The sequence below is a fragment of the Pinus tabuliformis genome, chromosome 1_2, assembly GCF_031772625.1.
Source record: "Pinus tabuliformis cultivar Carrire ecotype Pingquan chromosome 1_2, CPIR1, whole genome shotgun sequence".
Classification (NCBI taxonomy): domain Eukaryota; kingdom Viridiplantae; phylum Streptophyta; class Pinopsida; order Pinales; family Pinaceae; genus Pinus; species Pinus tabuliformis.
The window spans coordinates 733909147-733927593 of record NC_142298.1 but is presented as its reverse complement, the minus strand read 5'-3'; the positions used below and the strand labels follow the sequence as shown (position 1 = coordinate 733927593).

Genomic DNA, 18447 nt, shown 5'->3' with positions numbered 1-18447 from the left:
TCATGTGCTTGAGACAACTCAAGAGGGATGGGAGGGAGTCTCCAACGCAGCCAATTTCTGCCTTCCCATTGTGAAATGTCCCAAGGAGTAATGCAACCTGCGTTGTCCAACCACAAACGCAGTGCATGAAGAGATCAATGGAACGATAAAGGAGGGTGCCTCATAATGCTGTCGTCCTATATCTTAATTTCTTTACTGTTTCCTGGGATCCAATATGCTCTGTCTCTGATTAAAGGGGCTGCTTTGTGACAGAGTTTGATCAACTGCGAGCTTGTGGTGGGTAGTAGGGCGTCCAGACATCTCTTCCTCTTTCCCATGAAATATTTCCTCCATAGAACTTTTTGCGCCCAACTTGGATGTGGTCCAATGATTCTCCAGAAGATCTTGGCTCCCATGGCTATGTTTTGGAGGCTAAGATCTTTGAAGTTAAGGCCTCCTTCGCTCTGGGGCTTGCAGATTTTCTCCCAACTTACCAAAGGGATTTTCCTGTCATTGTGATTGCCCCCTTTCCAGAAGAACTTGCGAATGAAGGCTTCCATTTTTTTTATGATGCCTGAAGGGGCTAGAATTACAGAGAATTGAAAAATGGGGAGGCTACTGAGAACGGATTTGATGAGGATAATTTTGCCAGCAAGGTTTAACCATGAGAATCCCCAAGCTTGGACTTTGGCCTTAAATTTGTCCAACAGAGGAATCCAATCTCTGCTGTATGCCAATTTGCGGAAGATGGGGAGGCCCAAATAAGTAAAGGAGGACCAGTTGAGGGAGGCAGTAAAGCCCAGAATTCTTGAAATGGCAGAAAGGGTGGAAGCTGAGATATTCCAGCAAAAAGCTTTGCACTTACCATTGTTTAAACTGTTGCCTATAGCTTCACTTTAGTCGTCCAAGACCTCCTTGAATCTTAAAGCAGATCTGGCAGAGGCAGCCCCTAACAAGAGGGCAGGGTGTGGTTAACATTTTTAACCCCTCTGGCTATATTGAGCCCCAAGATCTCTTGGTCAACCAGTTTCTGATCCAGGTAGAAACTCAGGACAGAAACATGAAGGACGAAGAGGAGCGGAGAGAGGGGGCAACCCTGCCTAAGCCCTCTTGAAGCTTTAAAAAAACCAGTTGCTCTCCCATTCACCAGGGGGGCGATCCAAGGATCAGCAATACAAGCATGGATCCATTTTAAAAAGCCCATTCCAAAGCCAAATTTTTTCAAGACTTCCCAAAGAAAGCTAAGTCTGACCCGATCAAAAGCATTAGCCAAATCTAATTTAATTACCATACCTTTCTCTTTGCGAAGCTGGCTCGAGTGAATCGCCTCTTGCACGAGGATGAAGTTGTCAGCAAGCTGTCTCCCCTGAACAAATCCGCCTTGGTTCTCTGGGATGATGGTTGGAAGAATACCTTTTAGTCTGTTGGCAATAACCTTTGTGATTAATTTGTATCCAATATTACAAAGAGAGATGGGGCGGAACTGATTAAATTCTTTAGCACCCTTTTCCTTGGAATTGAGGGCAAGAAAAGCTGAATTGGTGCTGCCCCCAATTTTCTGGCAATTTTGAGATTTCAAAATCATTTTGTAGAGGTCTTTCTCCACAATCTGTCAGCAGGTTTGAAGAAATCTTACAGTGAAGCCATCCGGGCCTGGGGCTTTGTCAGGCTCCATGTCGGAGAGAGCATCATTTATTTCTTGTATAGAGATCTTCGCTTCAAGCTGTTGATTCATTGAAGGTGAGATCCTAGGGGGAACCGCCTCCAAAAATTTAGAGTTTTGGTTCGTCACGCCCTCTTCTCTATACAGGTTTTGAAAGTGATTGAAAGCTACTCTCTTTATGCTATCAAAGTCTTTGTGTGTTGAGTTGCCATCTTTGATTCCTGCAATAGAATTGAAGCTCTTTCTGGCTTGAGCTTGTTTGTGGAAGAAGGCAGAATTTCTGTCCCCTGCTTTAAGCCATAAACTCCTAGACTTCTATCTCCAATGCTCTTCCTTCGAAAGGCAAGCTTTATGGAAGATTTTCTGGAGCTCATATTCCTTATCTAATACTTCTTTAGTGATTTCTACATCTTCACTTTGGGCATGGTGCTGGGCGAGATTGTCTTAGGCCTGCTTTCTCTCTTTTGCAGGGGAGGGAGGAGATTTGGCCCAAGTTTTAAGAACCGCTTTCAGTCTTCTAAGTTTTTCTTTCCAAATGAAGAAAGAAGAACCTTTCACTGGCGTATTCTAGTAGTCTTGAACCAAATTCAGAAACTCTGGTTCCTTGACCCAAAGAGGGTTGAATCTGAAGGGGATGGGGCCAAGATCTTTGTGGCCCAACATCTCAAGCAAAATGGGCTTATGATCTGAAACATTGCATGGGAGGATATGCAATCTGAATTCTAAGCCCAGCAAAAGGAAGGAACTCTACACCAAACATCTATCAAGTCTAGCAGCAATGTGACCAGGACCTATTCTTTTGTTAGACCAGGTGTACTTACCATTTTCTGGGGGGATGTCAAGCAGATCCCAGTCCTGTATGAGGTCTTCCACCCATTCCCTTGCAGGGTCCCTTATGATTGTGCCTCCTCGCTTTTCCTCCATGTGAAAGGTAAGGTTTAGATCCCCTGCAATAATGATGTTTTCCAAATTTTCTAACTCCGACAGATGTCTGATGGAGTCCCAACACTCCCTTTTCTCCCCTATATTTGTTGGAACATAGACATTGAAAAGATTGACTGCCTCCCTCGAGTCCAAAGGCTGGAGCTTCAAAAACAGCTAGTGGGTGTTGTGCAACTCGGTGACCAGCCTAAACTTGAGAGGGTTCCAAAGGGAGCCCAAACCCCCAGAGGCTCCCCGTGGTGAAACTGCATGTCCGCTACTTCCTTTCCAAAATTTTGTACTGATTTGGAGAAACTCCTTGTCCTCCATTTTGGTCTCCTGAATTAGAAGAATGTCAGGGGCTTCTCTTCTTATAAGGCTTCTCGTTGCTTCTTCTTTCACTTTGCTCCCCATTCCTCTGCAGTTCCAGGAGACAATCTTCATCATTTATTTTTATGATGATGGGCTCCCTTGGAGCCCTGCCTTGGTTTTTTATCATCTTCGGATTTTTGCCAAGGAGTTTCTCCAGAGTGGGCTAACTACCCTAAAGCTTGTCTTTGTAAGTTTCCTGATCTCTCTTTTCTCTAGCAGATTTGTGGCCCCTTGCTTCTTACCGATGTTTGTGTATCTCCTATTTCTCCATCCTCCTCAGACTCCTCCGAGTCATGTTCCTCCTCGGAGGCTTCTGTTTGCTTATCCTTGTTTCTTGCCATGGCACTTTCTTCAGCCCTTGCTTCTGCTGAAGTAATTTTTTCTAATGGTTTATCTTGCCTATCTTCTTCTTGAGGAGTCTCTTCAGTAGAGCTTAAGACCTCATACCTATTTTCTTGGCTTTTTGGTAGGGGAACATTCTGGGTGGAGGCAGGCTGGGGGCCATGAACCCCAAATTTCTTGTGAGATGTCGTTGGCCTCTTGACCTAGTTCCAACCCTCTTCCTTTCCTTTCTCTGCTTCCCCTTTGTTCAGGAACCCTCATGCAAAATGGCCATAGATGTGACATTTACGACATTTGAAAGGGAGTTGCTCATAGTCTAGCACTTGCACATGCGTCCAACTGCCAACCTTTAATTTGATGGCCTCCGGAAGCCCCACCTCTAAGTCCACCTCAACACAGATTCGGGCGCAATCATACTGATCGTTGTTGTTTGCTCTATCAATGAATTTTCCCAAAGTATTTCCTATGTGCTTGAGGGACTTCCAATTCCAACAATGCACGGGAAGATTAGGGAGCCGAACCCAGACAGGGATTGCCGTTGGGACATCCATGGCTAGATCGAAGTCAGGGGTCCATTTGTTGAGGTACAGGCCCTGAGGTCCCATGAAATAGGGCCCATTCCTGAAGATCAGGTCTTTGTCCTCCTTTGTGTTGAACTTGAACAGGAAGAAGCCTCTACCCAGAAAATAAGAGGTGACTTTGTTTTTGATCAGCGGAACCCAGTTCTTAACGACCCAGTTTTCCGTCGATTTTGGCGAGGGCCAAAGGCCTGTGAATTGACCCACCACGGCACGATCTACTAGGGACAAAGCGACCTAGATCGGGCCCTCAGGAGGGAGGTTTACCTCCGGAACATCGTCGAGCCTTTTGATGAACTTAGCGACTTTGGACTTCTTCTTTTTGGGCAGTGAAGCAAGTAGAGAGGAGAAGGCTGCTTCAGCTTCCGGGGATGGAGCTTGCGAGGGACCGATGGGCGAGCCTTGGGCCTCCATGGCAAAGAAGATCAAATCAGCAAAACCGATCTGCACCAAGAAAATACAGGAAGCGAGGCATCTCAAGACCGGGATGAAGAAGAAGAGGATCCGATCAGACCCTACAGGAAGAATCTCCGAGGGCGCAGATCCAAGCAGTTCTGACAAGAGATCAAGTGGCTCAGTGAGATCTTGAAGAAGAACAGGAGAAAAAAGAAGGATCCTAGCAGATCCGAGAGACCCAGAGGTCAGGAGGACCAGGGTCAGAGGCGGAAATGGCCAAGAGGGCAGAGCCCAGTCTTAGGCTGCGCAGAGCAAGTCGCAGCAGTGCTCGCGGAAGAAAAAAACCCGAGAACAAACATCAATTAGTATTCATTGTTGATATAAGTAAATGAAATTAATTCATTATAAGAATGTTTAAGGCGTATTGTTGTTCTATATTTGATAAGTATTGAGATTATTCTCATATTAATGAGGTTTCTTGATGTGATGGTATGTGGTAAATGGATATAGTTCTGATGACGGGTTAATGATGTGTATGTGGTGCTTACTTATTTATTTGTTATGATAATGATGTTGAATGCTCATGATAGATATGATATGCATAGAGATCATGATGTTATGATATGATGTATATTGACATGTGGTTCATTTATTATGTGATGTCATGATATATATTTGATGAAAATATGTTGATGTTATAACTTATGAGGGTATTTTATGATGTGAAGCATGTGGTAATCATATGTAGATTTTACAAAATGAAAGAGCATGCAATTCTTTACTATTTAAAATGTTGTGATAACAATGATGTTATGTTATCAAGATGACATGAAAAAGTGGGCATATGGATTATTTTCTTTGATACTATGATTATAACTAATTCATTGGTTGCATGTTGAGGTGTGGTGACTGACAAGAACTCCACAAATGGGTTGAGAGGGCTGGTTTATTTGATGATCTCGTGGGAGACCATACTTGCGAGGGAGAATATGTAACACCATATGGGTTGGGGACAAACTCAATCAACACTACATATGCCAGTGGATCCTTTATCTTGTATAGCTCTTGATGGATAGCTCTTGAGGGGCTATGGGACCATCTTGAGGACACGAAGTCCTTGATATTGTAGGCCAAGTGCCTGATATTGGATTGGGATGACGAATTCTAGTGGGGGTGTAAGGACTTCAATGTCTCGGGTTGTGCACCTTAGTGAGTGTGGAGGGAGTGGGCTGACCTTGCGAGATGCCCATATTCATTGAGTACTGGGACCAAACTCCTGCCTTGGGGTAGATGAGGTATGAGCTAGGCGTGAGCCTTAGGCTATGGTACAGAACGATGAGGTTATGCTTGGTTCTGAAAGTGGGAAAAAGGAAAGAGATTCCTTGAGATTTCCCTAGTGTTGTGGAAACTTTCAATGCCTTCTGGTTATACTAGTTCAGCAAAGGGTGTAGGGCAAACGTGAAGTAATAAATAACTAAATAAATAAAAGGTTAAATCATTCAACTTAACTTCGGGATGAAGTTTCTTAAAGATGGGGAGTATGTAATATCCCCTAATAATAATAATAAATAAAATAATATATTATAATATTAAAATATAAGTAAATAAATAATAAACAATAAAGAAAATATAATAATGGTAAATAAATAGTAAAAAATAAAGAAAATATAGTAATAGTAAATAAATTATAAGTAATAAATAAAAGATAATAATAGTAACTAAATAATAAATATTGAAGAGAATATAATAATAATAAATAAATAAAATAGTAAATAATAAACTAGAATTCTAAATAAATACATATAAAAGTAAACTATAAAAATAGTAAAAATAAGTAAAGTTAACAAGAAGTAAGAAGGAATAAAATAAGAAAGAGTTAAATTAAGAGAAACATTAAATTAAGTAAAACTTAAAATAAAGAAATAAAAATTGCATGTTGACTCATGGAATGTGTCCATTATTTGGTCTATTTAATGGACGATGAGGAAGATGAGATTCATCATTCCTTCATTCATTCTCTTGGGAGAAAAGTGTTGTGAGATAAAGGATTCCTTGAAAGTAGTACGTTGATTGAGGGCTCCGGGGTGGCTAGCTGTAGAAATATTATGTGCAGATGAGCCTACGGTTGGGTGGAGAGTCATCCCAAAAAAATTTGTTGCGGTTAGAAAAATTCAAAGAACATTCAACTCCAAAAGCACAGGTAAGGAATATCGTTGATACAGGTAAGTCGTCTCTACTCTTTTTTTTTTTAATTCTATGTTATATAGTTGAATAATTGGGTATTAATCATATAAATTGATGTAATTACTTGTATATTTTAAATCGAAGTTGTTACAATATGCTTATGTAAGAGTAGCCATATGCCTTATGTGTTTTTGTGTTTGTCACTAAAATTTCTTTGATTAATCTCCTTCCAGATTTCCTATGTCAGGAGGCTTAAGGATATTGTCCACAATCTATTAAGGATTGAACTTTGAAAAGGATTTTTTACCCAGTTCTTGATAGAATAAACTATGTTTCCTTAAGCTCTATTGGCACATTTAAAGCCAAGAGCCAATTTTTCCCATAGACTATTGGCAATTGTACAAGATTCAAATAGATGGTTAATAGTTTCCTACTAGTTCTTGCACATACAACACCATGATGGGCCATATAATCCTCTTTTAAGAATATTTTCCTATATAAGAGTATGAAGTATTACAAGAAGCCTAGTGAAGGTGGTCACTTTTGGCCATAATTTTAGAGAGCATAGTTCTTTTCATAATGGATCTGGATCTTTTTGTTGATCCAGAGCCATGAGGTGGTAAGCCTCTTTGACTATAAAAGTTCATGAGTGTTTGTAACCCCATATTAGGATATATGAACCTACTTTCACCCTTATGGTTCTTTTATGGATTTATATTTTCCTATGAGGCTTCCTCATTATAGAGAATATGTTTCTTCCACTTGCAGATACTTGTGGTCTCATGTTCATTCCAATATTAATGAACTAGGATTCATCTAGTTCTCTAGGAAAATAACTTGCTGAGCAGAAATTGGAGAATGTTACATACTCTTGGAAGTTTCTGCCAAGAGTTTGTCCAGAATCTTGAGCTTTTTCCATTCCTGATTTCCCATAAGTTGTGCATCTAAACCAGAGTTTTGTTGACGCTAGCCAAATTCCAGATGAGGGAGCCTTGGGCTTGGGAGGTAAGACGAATTAGGTCTTTCTTTGTTGTTTCCTTAGAATATTTAGAGTTCCATAGTTGTGCCAATGGTTCCTCCATGTTTTTAATCCAATGCCACCATATTTTATCTCCCAAAACTTTGTTGGCTATTTCTGGATCACGCAGACTGATCACATTATCTTTTTTTGGGGGGCAGAGAATCTCCCATTTTACTAGAGGCCATTTTTTGCTTGAGGTGAGATCCCCCTGATAAGAAGGTGCTTTAGAGGTTTCTAATGTTTTTGAGGACCCATTTGGGAGATGCAATGATGGAAAATAGGTAGGCTGGCATGGATTGAAGGATTTATTTAAGGAGAACAGGGTGGTTGGAAATATTTAAATATCTAAAGGTATAACAATTTAACTTATTATTGAGTTTGTCAAGAAGGTTGCACAATGAAGAGTGTTTAATGGAAGATTTATTGAGGGGGGATCCAAGGTACTCAGAACAGAGAGAGGTAGAGGAGAAGCCTAGGATATGCTTGATGTTCCTTTGGGGAATGAAAAAGGTGTTGAAAAATAATATTTTGGACTTCTCCAAGTTGATGGAATTGCCTGAGGCGTCTGAGAAAAGATCAACAATGGCTTTGACTGATTTGGCTACTTTAACCGATGGGCGATTCATAATAAGGGTGTTGTCAACAATTTGTTGATGGGATAAGGTCAAGTTATCATGAAGGACTAGGGAAGTTAGGGTGCACTATTGTAAATTTGCCTTGATGGATCTTCCCAAACCTTCTGCCATCAAAATAAAGAGAAAAGGGGAAAGAAGATCACCCTTCCTAATACCTTGGGAAGGTTTGAAGGTGTCCGAAGGAGAACCATTAACAAGGATGGAGAAGAAAGCTAAGGAGACTAGAGACATAACCCATTGAGTCTAGAGAGTGTTGAAGCTAAAGGCAAGAAGGATGCTCTCCATATAGTCCTAGTTGATCTTGGAAAAGGATTTGGACATATCGAATTTGATGAGCATACCAGGATTTCTGAGGGTATTGATGGAGTGGATGGTTTCATGAGCTGAAATGATTCCATCAAGGATTTGTCTTCCTTCTACATAACCAAACTGCTTCAAGGCAATGAGGATAGGGAGAATGGGCTTAAGGCGATTGGAAATTACTTTAGTTATGATTTTTAAATGAAAATGCATAGAGCTATGGGATGATATTTACCTAGAGAAGCAACATTGTGCTCCTTGGGCTCCAGAGCTAGAAACGTGGTGTTAAAGGTAGGAAGGATACATCGGTTTGTTCTCTAGTCCTCTATGATTTCAAAAACATCCTTTTGAATAAAATGTTATCATTTCTTGAAGAAATTTATTATGAATCCATTAGGCCCCAAGGCTTTGCCATATGTCATCTGATGGAGAGCTTCATTGACCTCTATTGCATTGATGGGTCTAATGAGAGATGTGTTGTTATTTTCTATTACCAATTTAGGGATGTTAGCTATGATATGATTAATGTCCTCTCTAAATTATGGCTGAGGATTAGTGAATAGATATTAGAAGTAGTTTACCAACTCTGTTTCAATGTCTTCTTTCTTCTCTAAGGTTTCCCCAGATTCATTACACAGGGAGGGGATGCGATTGTTGGAGTGATGATGGATGGTGGATCAGTGAAAGGAGGTGATACACTCTCTTTCCTTCACCCAACCGATTATGTATTTTCACTTCTAGTAGATCTCCTCTTGTTTGTAGTGATCCTCTAGTTTCTTTGTGAGAGTGACTTCTTTGTCCTCTAGTTCCCTTAAGCGGCCATTGTTGATGATATCCTATTGGAGAATGGGTGTCTCCTTTTATAGAGTATGTTTCTCATGGAAATTGTTGTTGAATTTGTTTTTGTTCCATTGTTTGAGGAGAATATTTTTTTTTTGATCTTCTATTGAAAGACATGCATTTTTTAGACCTTTATGTTTTCCATGCTATACCACCAACCTTTAATTTTTTTGATGAGATTGCCACCCGCTAGCTAGAATTGCTCGAACCTAAATGGACATTTGAGTGGCTTGTTAAAGGTTTTCCATAAGAGGTAGATGGGATAATTGTCTAATCCTGCTGATGGGAGGATCTCTGCTGAGAGTTCATGGCCGCCATTGAGCAGTTGTTCTGCTACCAGAAAACAATCTAGGTGAGAGAAAATATGCGTAGTACCTCCTCGCATGTTATTCCAGGTAAAGAGGCCATTGGTATTTTCATGTCCACCATGTTTTTGACCTTGGTAAAATTTTGAAGATCCTCTGACTCTAGCTCTAGATGTCTTCTTCTTCCTCCCTTCTCACTTAGTGAGGCAATTGTGTTGAAATTGGCCCCTATTATCCAATTTTGCAATTCCACCATGTTGTTTAGGGAATGGAGATTCTAGAGAATTTACGATTTCCTAGTGGACACCTGAGGTCCATACACATTGGAAAGGAATCCATGCAGGTCCATGACCAACAGGTGGAAGGTAGCTGAGAGAATGGAAGAATTATGAGACAAAATTTCTATGTTGACTTGTGAGGGATCCCAGGAAATCCCAAGGCCTCTATATGCAGCTTCAACATCGACGACAATGTTTTTTCCTTTTTCCATAACCTATACAGTGTAGATTCAAAATATAAATAAGAGCATTTGGTTTCTTGAATAATCAAAATTTTTGGGAGATCTTTTTGGATCTTTCGAAGAAGAATGTGTTGCTTTGAGGGGATATTCAAACCCCTTATGTTCCAAGAAATTACCTTAATGATAAAACAATTTTTTTCAAGGTGTATATCTTGATGATTTTCTTGTACTTCCAGGAGTCTACCAACTTTCTTATTAGGGTATCAAGGCATTGAAGCACTGATTTGATCCCTCTTTCCTTGAAGTCTTTGATGCTTTTCTTCCCATCTTTGGTGGTGATAATCTGTGTGCCTAACTACTATGATGCTTTATCTTTTTGAAGAATGGTTGGTAGGAGGTTGATCTTCTTGGGGGGAATGGTACTCAATTAATTACAATGACATGCATCTTCGACGGCCATCATATCTATCCCTTCAATGTCAGTGAAAACCTCTTCCTCTGACATAGGTGTGTCCTCTTCTTGTTGTAGATTAAATTACACTAGATGATCATCTGGGGTAGATTCATATTTTCCTTTACTATGTTCTTCATTGGATTATTTGTTAAAACTTTTAGGATGGTCTTCCATAACAAGTTTTTGCACTGGGTTGATAGATTCCTTTGGAAGGTATCCTAGCACATCAGAGCTATTGTTGGTCACTTAGTGTTTGGGGGTTGTAGGGGTGTTAGGCATTTTGTTATGACACATTTTGGAATGGATCTTGGTAAATCCTTCTCCATCTGTGGCTCCAGAATATTTATATTCTTGCTTTGGTTCATTGAAGGGGTAGTCCCAAAAGAGGTGTTTGTGCTTGTGACATTTCTTGTAGTGAAAAGGAACATGCTCATAATCAAGAGTTTGGAACCAGTCCTTGTCCTCAGATTCCAAAGCTATTTCTTCAAGAAGGGAGCCTGAGGTGTTCATATAGATGTAGATCTGAGCATAGGATGTGTAGAATGTGTAGAAGCCATGAGAAGTCTTCCTTTCCTAGATTAAAGCATGTCGTCCAATGGTGCATGTACAAACCTGCTGAGTTGAAGAAATATGGACCTCCATCCATAACCCCTTTGTGATCTTCTTGACAAGAGAAAATCACAGTGAAGAAACCCTTGGAACCAAGTTTGACCTCATAATGAGCTTTGGGTTTCCACTGTTGTGTAATCTAGTAGGGATTTTTCGGTTGGCTAAATCACAATGAACTTGAAAATCAGGGCATGATCTTGCATGGATTGGATGTCACCATTCAATCTTGCTGGGGGGACATGCACTTATGTAATCTCTGCTAATTTGTATATGCATTTAATGGTGTTGCTTTGTGCAAGGGGTATGATATGTTCTTGGCCATTAATGTCTATCGTGTTAGATTGAATGTCTTCAACTCCTTTGGTGTTGTTAGATTCAGGGTTGGTAGAAGAGTGTAGATATGTCGATTGGCAGGAGCCAAAATTAATAGACAGGGCATATTTGTTCAGAGGATTGGAGGGGTCAAGGGCCCTTCTTCCCTGGGTCATCATGCTACTAGGTCACTCAATCAAGGAAGGCTTAGAATGAACAAGGGAATTAGGGTGAGGTGGAAGGCAAATATCGATCATGAACCATGAACCCTAAGTAGGTCATTTTTCGATCTAGACGCAATTTAAGAGCGCTCGATTTATTATCATTATTATTATTATTATTAATGATAAAAATAATTAATAAGTTAAACATGTATGCATTTAAAATAACAAGATTCTTAATCATGGAGGTTCCACGAGGACTTCATTGGGGGAGCAATACCATACCATGTGTGTTCATATTGGGGGATATATGTTGAGGAAAAAAGGACATAATATATTGAGCATATAATAGGGGATAAAGGGTTTTTATATTGGTAGGTATAAAAAATGGAGCTCAAAGTTAATGAAAATTATAAATGGGTATAAAAAATTTTAATGAAAAAATAGATACCTACAATATCTAGTGAAAGTAGGGATTTTTTAAATTGGGAAGGTGTATTGGGTTCATATTGGTAGGGGGTTAAATAATGTTATTTGTAGAGGTATTTTCCAATATGTAGTCAAATTAAAAGTATTTTTTAGTATGCCATGAACGCACGTGATATGTCAAAGGTTCATTGAGTGAAGCCACCATGGGAGGTTCACTCCCACTTTATCATGAAGATTCTTAATGTGTAAATATACTTTGTTATAATATTATGAGCCAATACCATGGCTTATCAATACCACATGCCCAAAAAACCATAACTCATTTCATATGAAAATTGTTCATGTGACATTTTTTTTAATTAATCAATTTCATTAAATGGGAAAAAAAGGGCATAACCTACTTTGTAAATGAATCTCAACCTTTGATTTGTGAATACTAGTAAGAATAATCTAAAATATTCAACAAAGCTTAAATCCCTACTATTCACTTAATAATTATTGATAATCAAATTAAAATTCTGAAAACCATATTTTAATATAGACATGCTTGTCAACCTAATTATAAAATTATACTTAAATTTTAATAATATTTATATCACTAATTACAGTTAAGCCTTTTTGAATTAAAATGCAAATGTTAGTCATTTCTTCTCAACTTTAAATATTAAATGAGAGTGTTCTGATATTTCTTCAAAAATATATTGATCAAATTCAATTTTGTATTTATGTCACTTTTCTCTAATGTTTTTTAAACATTTTTCAAACTAAATTATGATATTTTGGCATATTGATTTTCACAATCCATGGGAACTTCTAGAACATTGTGTTAGTTGAATGTGGTGTCCAACTTTTTGGGTGAACACTTTACCCATTTTCAAGGATAGTAAGTTGAGATGATATGTTGAAGAGTGTTAGACTAGGTATAAATAGATGAAAGAAATTAAAATGACTCATGGACAAATATAAAGGGAAATGCAACCATTGAAGAAAAATTATTTATTAATATATGTAATGAGTAAGTCAAAAAAACACTTGGGAACTAATTGAAATAAGAAAGGAAGAATAAAATGGTTTAATTAATTGGTCAATTTAAGTTGGGGATAAATTAGGTATTTTATTTATTTATTAATGAATATGAATTAGAATGAAATATTAAGATATTAGGAAATAATTAAATTAGTATTTAAAAGATTAGAATTCAACTAGAATTAAAATAAGAAAGGAATAATGAAATTGTTAGGATAAATTAATAATAGAAAATTGGTGAAATTGAATTAGAGATAAAATTAGACACCTTTAAATATCAAATATAAAAATAGAACAAAATACAATTTTTAAAATATTAGAAATAGGAAATATATGGTTAAGTTAAGGGAATTATATTAATATTAAAGGAATCCTAGAAATTAGGGATGGGCTACGGCTAAAGAATTTGAAAAATGGTTAGATGACTTTTAATAATAGAGGGATTAGAAATATATTACTAACTAAAGATAAATTACAGAGATTTTAAAATTAAAATTAAAATTAAAACAAAAATAATATTATAGAATTAGATGAAGGTGCTAATGGTCAAATAGAATTGGAAGAAATATAGAATAAAATAATAACAATAAGAAAGAGGGGCAAGAGGAAAAACAAATTAAGAATCAATTAATTTAGAAAAAGGCAAATTAAGGAGATAAAATTATTATTAAAAATGTAAAATCACACAATGTTATTAAAGAAAGAAGTGTTAAGTGCCTAGACGCATCTTTATTTCTTTAATAAAATCTTGTGATTCTACATTTTTAATGATAATTTTATCCCCTTATTTTACTTTTATTCTAAATTAATTGAGTACTAATCTATTCTTCCTTTTGCCTCTCTAGTATTATTATCTATCATCAATTTATCTCTCTTTTTTAATTATTTTTTTATTTTTTATTTTTTCCAATTCTAGTATTATTGTCTATCATCAATTTATCTCTCTTTTTTAATTATTTTTTTATTCTTTATTTTTTCCAATTCTATTTGACCTCTAGAAACTTACTAATTTTATTTTAATTTTAAATATTTCTCTAATTTATTCTTAATCATTACTCTATTTCTAGTCATAGAACTAATTATTAATCCCTTAATAATTAAGGTTAATTTGAACATTCTTTGAATATTTAGCCTCAGTTCATCCCTAATTAATAAGATTCTTTTAATTTTAATATAATTCATTTAACTTAACTATATATTTTTTAATTATAATATTTTAGAAATTTTATTTTGATTTTATTTTTTATCTAATATTTAAAATCATCTAATTCTATCTATAATTCAATTTGACCAATTTTCTATTATTATTTTATCCTAACAACTGTATTATTCCTTTTTCATTTTAAATCTAATTAAATTCTGATTCTTTTAATTCTTATCTTTTTAAATACCACTTCAATTTTTTCCTAATATCTTTATATTGCATATTCAATAATAATAATATTGCAGATCTATTCCATTAATTATTTTCAAAAGCATATTCTAACTAGTTTCCTACGTACAATTTCCAACTAAATTTGCAATAAATGGAACATAGGTTAGTTTTGAACTTGCACATGACTTCTGTGAGGGTAGCACTAGTTGAACAACCATATTTGGCATGCTAGATAATGTACTATGTACTGTACTTTGCCATAAATATAGTTATGGCACTTTTGATATATAAAGGCTCTTTCTATCAATGCACTTACAATAATTTTTTCCACATTGATAATGTTTTTAGGCGGGTTTTTATTTATATGAAGGATATAAAGGATTTAAGGAATTTATGTAATTATTAGCATGAAGTTTCCATTAAAAGTTTGATCACATATTCAAAACAGCCAGTGACTCACAAGTTTATATTTTTTCTGTGGGTGATAGATTTCATTTTTAGTTATTAAGTTTTTCTGGTCAAAATCATTACAGAGTCTAGGGTCAAAATTTTAATTATTTGATTTTTGACTAAGTTAAAAGCAGTTATAAATATTTTTATGTTTATTTTTGAAAGTTTCAAAAAGTCCTATATTTTGTCATAACAAAATTGGAGTAGCATAACTTACTTATTAAGTTACTATAACATTATTAAATCTCGATTTTCGAGTGGTCTTTTTTTAATACTTAATTTTGATTCCTTATGGAATTATTTAAATTTGTAGAGTGTTATTTTCACGATTGTGTAGCAGTTATCTAGCAATATATCATATTTTATTATTTCATTGGATTGTATTGATCTAAGTTCTTGAATATATTCTAATGTTTCAAACAACACTTGTTTTAATTAGTTATCTAGCAATATATCATATTTTATTATTTCATTGGATTGTATTAATCTAAGTTCTTGAATATATTCTAATGTTTCCAACAACACTTGTTTTAATTAGTTCCCAAATCTACTGGCAGTATATCATATTTTATTATTTTATTGGATTGTATTAATCTAAGTTCTTGAATATATTCTAATGTTTCCAACAACACTGGTTTCAATTAGTTCCCAAATCTTTTTGACTTACCCGTTACATATATTAATAAATATTTTTTCTTCAACGATTACATTTCCCTTTTTATCCCTCTAATGCCCATTTTAATTTCTTTCATCTATTTATACCTAGTTTAACACTCTTCAGCATATCATCTCAGCTTATTGTCCCTAAAAATGGGTGAAGTGTTCACTTAAACTTTGGACACCACATTCAGATAACACAATGTTCTTGAAGCTTTCATCAACAAAATGAATTATGGTATCTATATCTATATCTACATCTATATATATATATATATATATATATATATATATATATATATAATCATATTATATATATATTTTTTAACTTTAATGATAAAATTTAATCACTTACCATTATTTTTTTTTGGTATTTTGGCCCCCTTGACACGTAACTACTAGTAAACCTCTGGGGGGCTAGGTAGGTCCTCCTCCCCGTAGCCTGGGTCACAACAGGGGGGATTTGAGCCTGGGTCTTTTGAGTTACAATGATTTCACAATTCTCGGATTAACCAATTGATTTGCCCCCCAAGACTAGTCACTTACCATTAACTTTTTTGTTTGTTTGTCAAGTTGTCTGTGATCCTCCAGGCTTGACATGTGGCTTGAGGAGTCTTGACCCAAGGGCATCTAATCTGTCAAAGTCACCCAGGGATCACACCCGACCAGGGCCACACCAGCCCTAAGTTGAAAGGATTTTTTTAGCATATCCCCTCCTAGCACAGGGCACAGCCACCCCCCGTGAAGTTTGATCCTAGGTTGCCTTGCTGATGAGGACCATCCTCAATCGGTTGTGATAAGGCCCATCCTCAATTGGTTGCGCCAGTGGGACTTGATAATCACTTACCATTATTAATATTAAACTAAAATTTAATAAATATCATGCTTACTATTAAACTAAATATGTTTTGCACAATACCATGTATGTGAGGAATTATCATTACCTCCATAGTTGTTTTCAATATCTCATTAATAGATTTAAAAATATTTACAAAAATGTATTTGATTAACAACCTATGTTTTTTAATATATTTTCGATAGGTATATAAAAATATAAAATAATTTAGAAAAACAAAATAATGTTGATTTTTTAAAACAAAGAAAGGTTGGAAGTTATTTTTGTTAAAACTCTTTTGCTATTGAGATTTCATGCATTCAATTCTCTCGACACCCTCAGGGTCAGGCTTCGTAGTTGAGCTAGCAGTAATTGATCCCTTTGGGTGGATCTTCCTAGTACAAATATTATATGGATGTAGTGGTCAATGATCTCTGGGGTCCGTGAACCACATAGAATATATGCGTGAGGAAATTCTATTACTTTTTTATAATTTATTTAAAATAATTGAATCAATATGAGTAAATGTTTTTTCTTCCTTTTTTTTAATTATATTGTTTATTATATTAGGATCATGATTAATAATGTCTACTCAAATAGAATTTGGTTTACATGAACTTAAGAAGATAAGGGATGACTTAGATCTCTTTAGGGTTTTATCTCTATGTTGGAAAAGCATTAGGAGAAGCATCCCAAGATCACCATAATTTTGTTGAGATAGAAGGTCAAGAAGGTTGGTAGTGTGCCAAAGTTTTTGAAAATGTGATCTAATTTGGGTATATGTTGGACAATATAAGAGAAAGTGATTTATATATGTCCCTCTTACTGTCACAAAGATAACAAATTATTTCATCCTATGGAATTTTGGGAATTGTCCAATGCCCAATTTTACTATGGACCTCATGCAAATTTGTTCTTGTTTTTAGCAATGTTGATTTTCTTCTTTATACTAGTTAAAATAGAGAGAAATTTGTGTCTTTTATATTAGAAATAATCACCTCCTTATAATATAATTTTTTTTCCCGCTAACTCATTATTTCATCATAGTTTCTCCTTAATTTTTGATGTAATAATGTTTTTTATATTATGCTTATAATTTAACACGATCTCTTCCTTTATTTCCTAATGGTTTATCCAAGACTAAGCATCCTTATGTCATCCTTGCTTGAACCAAAAGTGGTTTTGGCTAGAGATTAAAGAAATCTTAGGAAGCCTTTTTCCATCTATGTTGTTTAACTTGTTTTTGTACATTAGGTACACAATCATAACCATGCTCTCAATGGGGAAAGGCTTACTTCTACGAGGAGTATATGATAGGGGTGTATATTTTGAGATTATAAGTTATAAAATTCTTTTGGTTCTACTGTATCTTTCTTCAAGATTATCTAAAAATTCTACATCTAAAACCTTCACATCCCCAAACTTGACATCCATATAGAATGACAAGACTAACAAGAATCTAAAAGATAATTTTTTTCCTTATCCCATATCCAAAGATCTGCTAATTTACAATTGTTTTCAACCCATAATAATATACCCACTATCAATTTACCCTTTTCTCAATGTTATAATTATGGTTGAGCTTGTGATGAATATTAATTATGAGATATTTGTATGAAACTATCATAGGTTATTAGCCAAGAGGATACTCAAAGAACAAAAAATGTCAACAACCATACCCATGTTGGAGAAAAAATCCTTGAGGATTCTTAGTTTCTTTCCAAGTTCATAGTGTCTCATTTCCATAAGAAAATTATCATTAGCATATAGAAGAAGAATGATGACTATACTAGTGTGAATTGGCCCATCACACCCTGTTATTTATAAACAATCTTTTAACTTGTTAATGTAAATATACAAAATGGTAGGGGACAAGGGACAACCTTGATTGACTTCTATATTACACTTAGTTTCTTTCAACCTACCTTCAATGTTCCTAAATTTGGCAATAATGTTCTTAGTTTCTTTCAACCTACCTTCAATGTTCCTAAATTTGGCAATAATGTTCTCATACAACCTTTCCACAACATCCCTCAACTTGAATAGAAATTTTGGCTCTTCCAATATATTCCAAAAGCTTATCTTAGACACTATGCCAAAAACTTTTTTGAATTCAGTGAAATAACAAAAGAGATTGGATTTA

At 35.6% G+C, this 18447-nt stretch overlaps 1 protein-coding gene across 1 annotated transcript; it reads right to left on the bottom strand.

The window, feature by feature from the left end:
- Nucleotides 1-176: 176 nt before the first annotated feature.
- On the bottom strand, nt 177-2566 carry LOC149207866 (uncharacterized). The gene is made up of 4 exons (XM_089398162.1): nt 2464-2566; nt 1616-1863; nt 1273-1537; nt 177-811 (listed from the first exon to the last, which is right to left on the bottom strand). Exons 1-4 carry the CDS (start codon nt 2564-2566, stop codon nt 177-179), a joined length of 1251 nt encoding a protein of 416 aa, XP_089254288.1.
- Between the last annotated feature and the right edge of the window lie 15881 nt (nt 2567-18447).

What these genes read in the sequence shown, in the direction of transcription:
- LOC149207866 (XM_089398162.1), bottom strand. Translation starts at nt 2,566, where the DNA reads ATGGAGGAAAAGCGAGGAGGCACAATCATAAGGGACCCTGCAAGGGAA. An exon ending in TGACATCCCCCCAGAAAATG is followed by an intron (nt 1,864 to 2,463) that starts GTAAGTACACCT and finishes ATTCTATTGCAG; the next exon opens with GAATCAAAGATGGCAACTCA. An exon ending in CAGGCCCGGATGGCTTCACT is followed by an intron (nt 1,538 to 1,615) that starts GTAAGATTTCTT and finishes CAAAATTGCCAG; the next exon opens with AAAATTGGGGGCAGCACCAA.